Below are 12,308 nucleotides of genomic sequence, written 5' to 3'. Positions count from 1 at the left end.
TTTTATCAAGTCAGCACAGTTGTCTAACAGGAGTTTTTAAAGCCCTTAACTTGGTTCCCTTAGCTGACAAGTTTTATGGAGATGCTGATTTAATTTTTCAGCAGTACCTTGGTAATTTTGGCAGTGTTGGCAAATACCAAAATTACCAATACCTGCTTTAATTACCATGGCATCACTGTGCTAGACTGCCCTAACCTAAACCCCATGAAGAATGTGTGAAGTATTGTCAACAAGGACATTAGTGACATCAGATCCAATAATGCAGAGAAGTCGAAGGCTGCTATTAAAGTAACCTGGGCTTCCTTAACACCTCAGCAGAACCAGACTGATCGCCTCCATGCCATGCTGCGTTGATGCAGTTATTCATGCAAAAGAAGCCCTGACCAAATATTGAATACATATACTTTACAGTACACAGACATACATTTTAGTAGGCTGATGTTTTTGTATTAAAAATACTTGTTTTTTTATTGGTCTTATGTTTTATTTTAATTTTCCTTTAAACTAAGTAAGGTTTCATTGGATGTAAGCTATAATAATCAAATTATAAATTTTTTGAATTACATTGTAATTAACTGAGATGCATATGTATGCATGCATTGCATGCAGTTGTTTGTGGCATACGTGTGTTGCTAATTTTTTATGGTAATTCATTTGGTATTTCTTTCTATCTATATTAAATGTCGCTGCTGTTGCAGAGTACTCCGTAAGTATTCTCACACATAATCTCTTTAACATGAACACAATTGTGCTCATTTATTTTTAGAGATCTCTGGATTTAATCTGCTGCCTGCCTTCACCCTCTGTATGTTTCCCATGTCTACCTCATGTAGGTATCATTCGTTCCCAGGTTCAGCATTTGCATTGAGACAAGGTTTGAAAACAACAACGGCAGTAATGACAATGTGAGTATAGGCCTAACAGAGAGGAAGCAAGAAAGATGGAGTGATAGAACTGAGGGAAGAGAGAGAGAGAGAGAGACAAAAGGGGAATGAGAGGAATTGCAATTTTCTTTGCAGCGCCACAAAAACGTTCATCAAATTGATGTGGCCATTACAAGGAAAACAAGCAAAGCACAAAATGCACTATTGGCAGATCTATTAACCAGACGTGCAGTGTGCTGATCATGGCTGCCATGCTGCATTTTGTCCATCGGCAATGCACATCAACACACTTGGACAGAAATCCACAAGCAATTACATCTCTGCCTGGCCCCTTGTTTCTGCTCCTAATGAAAGTAAAAAACAAGACCCAACCTGCCACAATTTAGATACTTCTGCTTATTGAGAGGAGTGATCTAAATCTTATTTTTACAGCTCTCTTATGTATGTATTGGTACCCCTGGCAAAGATGTTGAAAAGGCTTGAAAATAAATTAGGCTTTGATTGCAGTCGCATAATCTCTCAATGATTAATAATTAGATTTTTTTTAAATCCTTGGTGCCACAATTACTTGCACCCCATGAAATTACTATAAACCTAAATTACCTGGTGATTTATTTTCTTATTTATAATTTACCTTAATAAGTCAGCATGTCAAGGAACTTTTAATTAGTAACTGATGCCTTCCGTTTCCCATTGAAGTATAAATATGCAGCAACACATATAAAAAACCCTTTAATTAGCGACTCTTCAAAATGGGCAAGACAAGAGAACATATCATTCAAATAAAGTACAAGTGTGTAACCTAATCCTAAATCAAGAAATTTGGGGTGGGGAGTGGTGTAATGGCTGCTCACCAATACATGCTCATTTGACAAAGTTATTTTTATAGCATTTGAGTAACGAGACAATTCAAAGTGCTTTAGATGATGAAAACATGACAAAAGAAAACATAAAAAAATATTTAGCAGTGGCACAAAAGAGGCAAGTAAAGAAAAGTTAGACTACAGACTAAAATTAATAATGATTCAGTTAATAAAAATAATTTTAAAAATAGTGATGAACTTGTACTCGTCATCTTCCGCTTTATCCGGGACCGGGTCGCGGGGGCAGCAGAGACGCCCAGACGTCCCTCTCCCCAGACACCTCCTCCAGCTCCTCCGGGTGGAGTCCAAGGTGTTCCCAGGCCAGCCAAGAGACATAGTCCCTCCAGCGTGTCCTGGGCCTCCTCCCGGTGGGACGTGCCTGGAACACCTCCCGAGGAAGGCGTCCAGGAGGCATCCGATATAGATGCCCGAGCCACCTCAACTGGCTCCTCTTGATGTGATGAACAAGGCTACACCCAAATTTGTTCTGTCACCACATACTGCAATAAAGATAAATTAATTTAAGGCTTTTGGTACATCTCTACCAAGGGTCTCAATAAGCATGGATTGGGCTTTATATCATTGGAGGTTTGCAATGACCTCTAGGACAACATAAAATACCACATAATTGTGCAGTGGAAAGAGCATGAGACATGGTGTAAGTCTGAGCCATTCTAACGCAAATATGCTTTTAGCTCATCACATGTTTAAGGTTTGTCTTCCAGAAGGAAGTTGTAGTCTTTTGCAGCCTTGAACAGGTTTTCTTCCAGTATTCTCTTTGCATTTTGTCCCATCCCTTTTCCCTATGATTTAAGTGAAGCCTCTTCACAACATGATCCTCGCACTGCCCATTATTCACTTCGGGTTTTTTGCCACAAGTAGCATTTTGCATGTTGGTCAGAAGTTAGATTCTTGTTTCATTTGACCAGTCCACCTTTTACAGGTTTGCTGTGTCCCCTATATTGGTGGCAAACTGCAGAGGGGAACCCTTTTGGCTTTCTTTCAACAATTGAACATCCATGTCACTGCGATAAACGCCATAATTGTGGAGACTAAAAGCTGTCCTGCCAACAGATTCTCCCACCTGAGCAGTTGATCTTTGCAGCTCCTCCATTGCTCTTTTACCCTTTTCAAGCCAGCTCAGAAATCCCACACTGAGCAATATTGCGTCTACACGATAAAAAACATGGGGAGACAATACAAAGCAGATTGAGTTTTGTAACAAGAACAGACTGAATAAGGAAACTGAACACCTCCAGCTACTGCAACACATTCCATGAGAATGAGCAGGCCCTTGGGTAGACCCATAAGTACAACACAGTAACAGGAGCATAGAGCAGTGTTAGTTCACATTTTACTACTTGTTAGTTTTGTGAAATAAACAATGTCAGTGCAGCATTCTAAGAAATGTTACATGAGGTCACGGAAATGTGCAGGTTCTTCTTGCTCCTCATCCAAGTTTGCTCCTCACTTTCTCAAGAAAACTGTATTCTGCTCTCTTAACACTTCTGTTTCCATTGCTTTAATATCCCGCATACAGCCTTGTGTTTTCCCATATCCCCTTCTGTGCTTTTTTTCTCTATCTGTTTTCTCATCTGTTTGCTCCAGTGTGATTTCCTCCAAGGGCCTCAGGGTGGGATATACAGTAGTGAGGGGTGTTGTGGTGTGTGACCTCTGTTTTCTACACAGTTACTTATCTACTCTTATCCCCGCTCTGTGCTGAGTGAGTAATGCAAGTGTTTATGTTGTGTAAGAGTGTTTGTGCATTTGCAGTCATTTCACTGTCACCTCCTCCCATCTGTTTGGATGTAGGTGTTTGGAGACATGCCAACCCCAGCGGATGACGTTTGCTTCCTTGACATCCTCACTGACCCCAACCTGGAGAGGCACTACAATGAATCAGAGGTGCGTAATTTTACATTTTTAAACAAAACAAAGATAAACAAAATGAAATAATTATAAAACAAAATTATAAATAACCACTAAGATTTTGGGCTGCACGGTGGCGCAGTTGGTAGCAGCAAGAAGGTCCTGGGTTCAATTCCCGGCCGGTCTTTCTGCATGGAGTTTGCATGTTCTCCCCGTGCATGCGTGGGTTCTCACCGGGTACTCCGGCTTCCTCCCACAGTCCAAAGACATGCCTGTCAGGTTAATTGGTCTCTCTAAATTGCCCTTAGGTGTATGAATGAGTGTGTGCATGGTTGTTTGTGTGTTGCCCTGCGATTGACTGGCGACCTGTCCAGGGTGTACCCTGCCTTCTGCCCATAGACTGCTGGAGATAGGCACCTGCTTCCCCGCGACCCACTATGGAATAAGCGTTAGAAATGACTGACTGACACTAAGATTTCCAAAAATACTTGCACCTGCATTTATAATCCTTACTGCCCAAAGTTTGCTGTATTTTCCTTTGTTTTGCATGTACCATACAACTAAATGCAGCAGGTTGTCGTTTTATAAGGTGCTTTAAAGTTATAATTAATACGTTCATGCAAAACAGTTCAAACTTATTTTATTTTTGGCCATTTGTAATGTTACAGCAACAAATTTCATTGTATGTTTGTGTATGTTATGTGATAGGCCAACACAAGGTAGGGTGGTATCATTGTGAACTAAAAGGAAACAGGTTTTTACATTTTTGTTGAAGTAAAAATCTAAACAATGTGTATTTGTATTTAACCTCCTTTACTCTGACAACCCTAAATAAAATCCAGTGTAACCATCTGCCTTAATTTACACTTCATAATAACCACAAGAGCTGTTCTGGAAGCATCAGCTGTTTTTAGAGAATCGTAGTTAAACAGAATTATGAAAACCAAGGAAGAGAGCAGACAGTACAGCGATAAAGTTTAGGAGAAAATCCCACAGAGCACTCTTCAATCCATCGTCTGATAATAGAAAGAGCATAGTGTAGCTGTTGATCTCCCATTTAAGGGACATCCGCTTGAAATGACAGGCAGCCAAGAGGCGCGTTGTAACTCTTGAGGAGCTACAGAGATCCACAGTTCACAAGGAAAAAACACATAGTCGTGCCTTTTAGCAAGAGGAAAGCCAGAGGTCCTTTTGCAGTTTGGCAAAACCCATGTAGTGTACACAGCAAACATACAGAAGAAGGTGCTCTGGTTAGATGAGATCAAAATTGTACATACATGCACAATACATGTAAAACACTCCTCATAAACACACCATATGAGCAGTGAAACATGGTGGTGGTGGCAGCATGATTCCTTTCTTTAACAAAGACAAAGAAGCTGATTGGTTTTGATGGGATGATGGATTAAGGTTAATTCAGGGCAACCCTGAAAGAAAACCTTTAAGAGGCTGCAAAAGGCTTGATACTGGAGCAGCGGTACAGTTTCCAGTAGAACCTCGATGCTTAACATTCACCCAGAGCTACAGTTGAATAGTTTAGATTAGAGCATGTTCATGCATTAGAATGGCCTAGTCAAATAAAAACAACCTAAAGCCAATTGAGAATCTATTGCAAGTCTTGAAACATACTGTGAATTTTTTACAAATGCTCTCCATCTAATCTGAATGTGCTTTTATCTGTACAACATTTTGAAAATTATGTACCATTTTAATATTATACATTTCTTTGTGTAGTTATATCACAAATCACAATAAAATAAAAGTCTGTGGTTATTTGACAAAATACAAAAATGTACATGAGGTTTGAATTCCCCTTGTCCTTTATATTGGCTGCACACGCTACACATTTGTGTGTTTAAAGGCTTAAAAATCTTTTAGGTGGACATAAATTATAATCCATTAAACCAAAATAAAATTGTAACTGGCTTTAGGTTTTTCCCCTGTAAAGTGACTTGGCTTTTCAGCTCTTCTTCATTCCCCCTTTTGTGAGATTTCCCACCTCTTTAGTGCCTGCGAGCCCTTAGCAACACAAGAGACTTTACAGGTTAGTGTGCAAACAAGCATGCAGAAAAGCTTCTAGAACAAATACATGCAAACACGTACGACCAACAAAACAATGTCTCGAATATACCAGCGGATTGGATTAAACAACATTGTGAGAACATAAAATCCCAACAATCCTCTGGTCACAGGTGCATAATATCTGGTATCACTTTTTCTTCCTCAGGGCTGTGTTGAGCAACAACCTGCTTACACCGCCACACAACTATCATTCATCCACACACGTGCAGAAGCTTAAAAGCACATTCACAGACATTCACAGTTCCCTCTGAGAACACCAAACAATTGCAAGGTTTGTGCAGATTCAGCATAAACCCCAATATCTTTTGCTCTGTGCAGGATCTAAGTCGCTGGCGGTCAAATAAAACTAACCGAGGACCTCTGGAGAAAGGCTGGAGGGACAACCACAACCCGATTATGTGCTCCTATAAGAGAGTGAAGTGCAGCTTCGAGGTCTATGGCTTCCAGACCAGGACGGAGGACTTCTTACATAACGTGAGACAAGGTTTTATGACAGCACCAAATGACAATCCTCATTTGGTGCTGATTGGATTTTATTATCGAAGTTTGCCTTTTGTGGCATGTTGACACAAATAAATCATCGCCACATTAATTTCCAGACATTAGCTTAATTACAGTCACCAAGAGGACAGGCAGTCTCAAGTGACCTCTGCACTACGTCTCATGTAATTCAGTTGAGCTAACTCTGCTGCTTCAGTTCTCCTCCACAATGAGGCAAAGCATTGAAGTATAAACCTAAGCACCAAGTGTTTGTTTATTGATATTCATGACATTTTCAGGTAATGCTGTTGATGTAAGTTCCAACATAGCCAATTTTGTCAAATTGATTGAACCAAAAGAGGCTGTGACTGTGACAGTAATGTGCCGCACAACAGTATTAATAGTAAAATTTAGCAGGATAGTAGCAGAATTCACAACTGAGTAATTTTCTTTCAGATTCTTTTGTTGACACAATCCTATTTAAATTGTCTTTTCAGCTTATTAAGGACGTTCTTCTGGTCGGCCACAGGCAGGCTGTCGCATGGGTTGACGAGTGGCACGGTTGGTCAAAAACACACTAATGTCACTAATAATGCAATAATGCCTTAGTAAGTAAGTAAAGTTTATTTATAAAGAACCTTTCACAGACACAAAATCACAAAGCACTGCACAAGAAAATCAAGATCTACATAAAAACGCAATAAAATCATGACATAAAAGCCTGGCAGAACAGAACAGACAATTTTAGTACTTTTTGTAAAAAATCCCTTTAGCCCCTACACAAAGCCATGCAAAAGTATTGGCACACAGGAAACGTTTACACATTTTGCCAACATAAATTTTAATGTATTTTATTGGAAAATGTATTTAATCGGACAACAAAAAGTAGAGTACAGTTGTAATGTGGAAGTAAAAGAATACATGCTTTTATTTTTTACAAATAAAAAGTGTTGAATTAAACCCTCCTAGTCAAGAACTTACTTTTACACAAGAATATAGGTTTGGACTTTGGCTCAGCCATTCTAACAGATAAGTGTGCTTTGATTAATCTAAATAATTCCATTTAAGTTCTGGCCATATGTTTAGTTTTGTTGTCCTGCTGGAGGGTGAACCTCTGCCTCAGTCTTGTCTTTTTCAGCCTCATAGCAGGTTTTCTTCCAGAATCAGCCCATGTTTAGCACCATGCATCCTACCATGAACTTTGACCAGCTTCTCTGTTCGTCGGACTGTTTATTCAGGGTGATGTGCTGCGTTTTATGCCACCAATAGCTTTATTTGCACGTTAAAGTTCAAGTTCAGTTTTGGTCTTTTGTTTTATTCTAGCATATTCTTTCATTTTCAATGGATCAGAGTCACAGGGGTAACAGGTCGAGGTAATTCCTGACATTTCTCTCTGCGGCACCACTCTCCAATTTATTATGTGAGATCCCAAAGCATTACCAGGCTACAAGGAACATATAGTCCCCACCAAGCAAGTTCTAGGACCTGCCTTGAGAATCTCAAACGGGTCAGATGCCCAAACTACTTCTGAGGGCCAAACTTTATATATTTAGTTGTAAAAATGTTTTAAAATATATCCAATTCCTTCTACACACATTATGCACCACGTTGTGTCAAATAAAATCCTAAGTCTTTAAGTTTCTGGTTATGCCATGACAAAACATGTTAAAGTAGAAGGGGTATGAATCCTTTTTCAAGGAACTGTTTGTGTTCTGTAAAAATAAATGAATATTTTATACTGTTTTACCACTGTATACATGCCATCTCCCTGCAGGGCTCAGTTTGGAAGAGGTGAGGGAGTACGAGAAGACAATGCAAGAGAAGACCAACAACAAAGTCAAATCTAACCAGAACAACTCAGGTGAGGTTGCTGCAGCCGACCTGCACTGTGTTGAAATACCTCCGAGGATAGAAGGGGAGATTGTCCAGCTGCATGTGAGAGCAGTGCAGGCAGAGACTGGGGGAGGTGAGAAAAGAGATTGCAATGAGAAGCGGATGAAGAGAACAGTAGCTCTGAAACATGCATTTGAGCTCTGTGGCAATTATTGCTGCATTCAGCAGGAGAGTAAGACAGAAATATAAAACACATTGATTCTCATTTAGTTCTCTCCTAGATAGATGCTTTTCTGTCTTTTTTTTATCTGCTTGTTTTTTGTTGCAATCAACAAACTCCAAATTGGTATGAATTGTTCGCTGTGTAACGCTGACATGCCTGATGAGAGCAGGTTAGTGCCTTCGCTGTGCCCTACAAGTGTCCAGATGGTGTGAGTACATCTGTGGGAGAAAGGCGGAAAGGGAGCGGCAAGAAGGGAGTGTGGGAAGAACAGAACGACAGACAGATTTAGAGTGTGTGTGCATGTTTGTCAGTTAGGTTTAGGACGGTTCATGAAGGGATAATGCCACCTCGTCGCTCTTATGAACAGCATAACACAGCCACCTGCTGCACTCCCCTCATCATGAACCCTCTCAACATAAATAACCAGCCGTTGCAGTACTTAGCTGTAAATGTCAGACCTGGTAGGGGGTATATGTACGGGCATATAAGAGAAATCAGTGTGTGTACGTGCATGTACATATGTGTGTGTGGTCACCCTGCCCCCTGCTGGTTCATCTGGAGAACCTCAGGAGCATGTGTGAAAAATCAAAGGTAGAATACCCAATATGGACCGAACCATCTTGTGCCAGCTCACTCTCTCTCTCACTGCCTCTGTTTCTCCCCTACTGCGTGTGATGATGAGAGACATCTAGCTGCAACCAATCTGCAGTCATTGCTCAACCTGCTGCAGGTCCGCTGCACTACTACAGGCCCCTACAGGCCATAAGTAGCTACAGCATTCAGTCAGTGTGCACTAAGAATTCTGTAGGTTTCATTTCATTCATCTGCCGTAATAAAGGTAAATGGATGTCATTTACTAGAGAGAATCTAATAAGACGTTGAGCTCACGAGCTGAATACTAATAGGGGATTAAACTAATGGGAGCAGGAGTGTTTGGCACAGATCTTCAGAATACTTTATTCATTAGAAACTCAAATATGGGGGAAATATTAATTTTTTTGTCTTTCAATTTACTCAATGTTTTAATTTATGAGTTTCCCTTCTGGTTTCAGTTTGCATCATAAGTACGACATGAAGTACACTTTTTTTGTCGAAACATCAAGTAAACATCTGTCCATCCATCTCAGGCCCACAGGGTGCCACCCGTCCCGTGACCCATCGTTCCATCTCCGTGACAGACGAACCTTCCCTGAGGAGGATGGGAGTGACGACAGTGAACATGTCTAGCACATCAGCCTCCTCTTTGCCGCACATTCCTGTTCGCCTTAACTCAACCCCTTTGCCCAGTGACAACACAGAAAGCAGAACGTCTTAGTGTCAACGCAAGCAAGGGTTATGTTATTTTTCAAAAAGCAACAACAGCGACGGAATTCCTCAAAACAATGTTAAAATATTTGGGGTACATGTGTATAGAAAGCCAGAAGTGCCAAAATCCAATAAATAAATGAATTATTTTGAAAATATTTACATATGTTGTAAATGTCAAAATTGTACACATAATTAATAATTAATTTCTACATACATTTATATATTTTTTATATTTTATGAAGCATAATCCAGTGATTTCATTTGGATCCATACATTCCATCCGTCCATCCTTTTTCTATACCCCTTTTCGTCAGTACAGGGTCAAGGGGGGAGCTGGTGCCTATTTCCAGTGGTTTACGGGTGAGAGGTGGGGTACACCCCGGACAGGTTGCCAGTTCATTGCAGATCCAAACATTCATCCATCCACTCTCCAGGTCATTCTTGGAGATCCCAAAGAGTTCCCAAGCTAGAAGGGATATGCAGTCCCTAGACTGAGTTCTGGGTCTTTCCCAGGCCTCTGCCCAGTTGAACATCCCCCTGGAAAACGCCAAAAGAAGGATGCTCTGGAGGCATCCTGATCAAACCATCTCAAATGACTCCTTTTATTTCGGAGGAGCGGCGGCTCTACTTAGACCATCCCCAGGATGATGGAGCACCTTACTCTACCTCTTAAGATTGAGTCGGAACTGACTGGCCATAAAGGTTAGGGTCTATTTGATGAGCCACAGTGACACTTTGACTTATTTCATGGTGCACTGCAAAACAGGAACCATTCAATTACCAAACAAAAATATGAAAAAAACAATCAATAACCTGAATAAAAACTGAGTTTCATGTGTATTTTTCTCAACACATTTAGTACATTTAGATAAATATTGCTAAATTTATTGATTCGGTTTTCAATTAATTTTCAGTTAATTTTATTTTTATCTTTAATTTGCAAGATATGTAAACCCAGAAGGTCCTTGGTTATCCCAGATGGGGCCTTTCCACATAGACTTTGAATTTCTCCCTGTGCATGGGCCCAAAACATGCATATTAGGTTCAATGGCTGCTCTTAGATGTGGGTGCATGGTTGTGTCTTGATGAGGAATGTAGGCGCCAGCCACCTTGTGAGTATACAAGGACTGAGCAAAAATAGAAAATGAATGAATTTATTGGACTGTGGCACTTTTGAACATAAGAAAGTCAGTGCAATTTTCATTGAAAGTCTGCAAAATGCTTTTGAAAAAATTGTTAAAAGTTGATAGTTGTGAACTTCTGTTTTTAAATGAGAAACCTTAGCAGTTAACATATTGTGCATTCTTTCTTAAATCTACACAAAAATATTTAGGTGTCTTATCAGGTGGGCTTTTTGGTGCCTTTTAAAATAAAGATTAGTTTCTTCCTGAGGTCAAACACTGCTTTGCAAGGATCAAACTCGGTGTTGGTACAATTCTTACATTATGACAGAATCTAAATAACTAATGAATTTTTAAAGCTGAACTAAGCTGCACATTGCTCTAAAAAAGTAGTATTGATCCTCTTGTGTAATTGCTTGCCAGAGAGCCCAAAATGTTGAATCATTCTTTTAATACCATCACATTATTGTATAACTATGTTTATGACTTTCTATTCGAGTGCACTTGTTTCTTCCTGATAGTGCATGGTAATATATGGTGCACAGATACTTTAAGAACAAACTACTGCCTTTTTCTGCAAAAAAGAATGTGTCCAAGTGTCTTTATTAGCCTCCAAACATGCATGTCAGCACTTTCCATCAGTTCTTTAGCCGTTGTGAAGCATGCCAACCACCTGAAGGGATCTACAATTGTTTCCAAGATGCAGTCTACAGACGGATGCAGAAGGAGTTTAACAGAGTAGATCTAATGAGAGCACAGGGGAGATAGGAGGAGGCATTCCATGCAATGGATCGGCTCCCCCTTCCACCTCAGCCAATAAGGTCACACCAGGTGTATGGGCAGAGGGCAGTGAGGTGTGGTATTGGCTCCCTGATCGCTTTGCAGCTGTGAATGGGTCAAGCCACAGCTAAACTTCAATTATGGGTCAAATGCTGCAAATATTTGTGATACATGGGTTATTAGGTAATCACAATAAAAAATAGCACATTCAAAAAATGAATGTTTATAGTAAATAAATTGTCCAGTATAATGTTTTAATTTTATTGTACTTTTATTTTGAATAAGTTGGAAATGTGCAAATAAATACCAGTGTACATTCAGTTTTGTGGGATTTATATCAATAAATACCTTTTCTTTCTAAAAATGATTGAATTATGTCATATTTTCTCCGTTAAGTAGCACTGTCAGCTATGTTGGATCATGTTGGACCCATAGAAATGGACTGGCTCCTGGCCTCTTATCACTGACCTGCAGTGCTTTGTCTTTTTATACCTCCTAGACTTTCCACATATTATGTTACAACCACAGTTTTAAATGTATTTTATAGGGATTTCATGTAATAGAATACAAAGTAGCAAATAACTGTCAAAGGGAAGGATATTGTAGGGTTTGAATTTTTTCTCAACAAATAAAAATATGAAAATGTGGCACTCATACATTCGAAACAAAATATTCACTGTATAAATGAACACATGACCTTTGCTTCTCACTGTCTTCAATCAGACCAAACCTTGAGTCCTTCAGGTCAGTTAGCATGACCAAAATAATTTCTGTTTTGTTAATGTCAGAATAATAAGAGAAAATTCTTGATTATTTATTTTTCAAAATCAGTAGTTTACATACCCTTAAATTAATCCGCCTTTAA

At 39.6% G+C, this 12,308-nt stretch overlaps 1 protein-coding gene across 1 annotated transcript in view; it reads left to right on the top strand.

Moving 5' to 3' along the window:
* pitpnc1b (phosphatidylinositol transfer protein cytoplasmic 1b) overlaps positions 1-11,810 on the top strand; it is a 32,161-nt gene extending 20,351 nt beyond the window's left edge. Inside the window, exons 4-10 of the mRNA XM_047361000.1 lie at positions 699-706; positions 834-905; positions 3,560-3,652; positions 6,017-6,172; positions 6,676-6,739; positions 7,953-8,039; positions 9,362-11,810. Coding sequence (XP_047216956.1) covers positions 699-706; positions 834-905; positions 3,560-3,652; positions 6,017-6,172; positions 6,676-6,739; positions 7,953-8,039; positions 9,362-9,549 — 668 coding nt within the window. The 3' untranslated portion in view covers positions 9,550-11,810. The remainder of the gene's footprint in view (positions 1-698; positions 707-833; positions 906-3,559; positions 3,653-6,016; positions 6,173-6,675; positions 6,740-7,952; positions 8,040-9,361) is intronic.
* The last annotated feature ends 498 nt before the right edge of the window (positions 11,811-12,308 follow it).

Source organism: Girardinichthys multiradiatus, chromosome 3, assembly GCF_021462225.1.
Source record: "Girardinichthys multiradiatus isolate DD_20200921_A chromosome 3, DD_fGirMul_XY1, whole genome shotgun sequence".
Lineage (NCBI taxonomy): Eukaryota > Metazoa > Chordata > Actinopteri > Cyprinodontiformes > Goodeidae > Girardinichthys > Girardinichthys multiradiatus.
The sequence above is the reverse complement of the archived record's forward strand: the minus strand, read 5'-3'. Positions and strand labels throughout refer to the sequence as shown.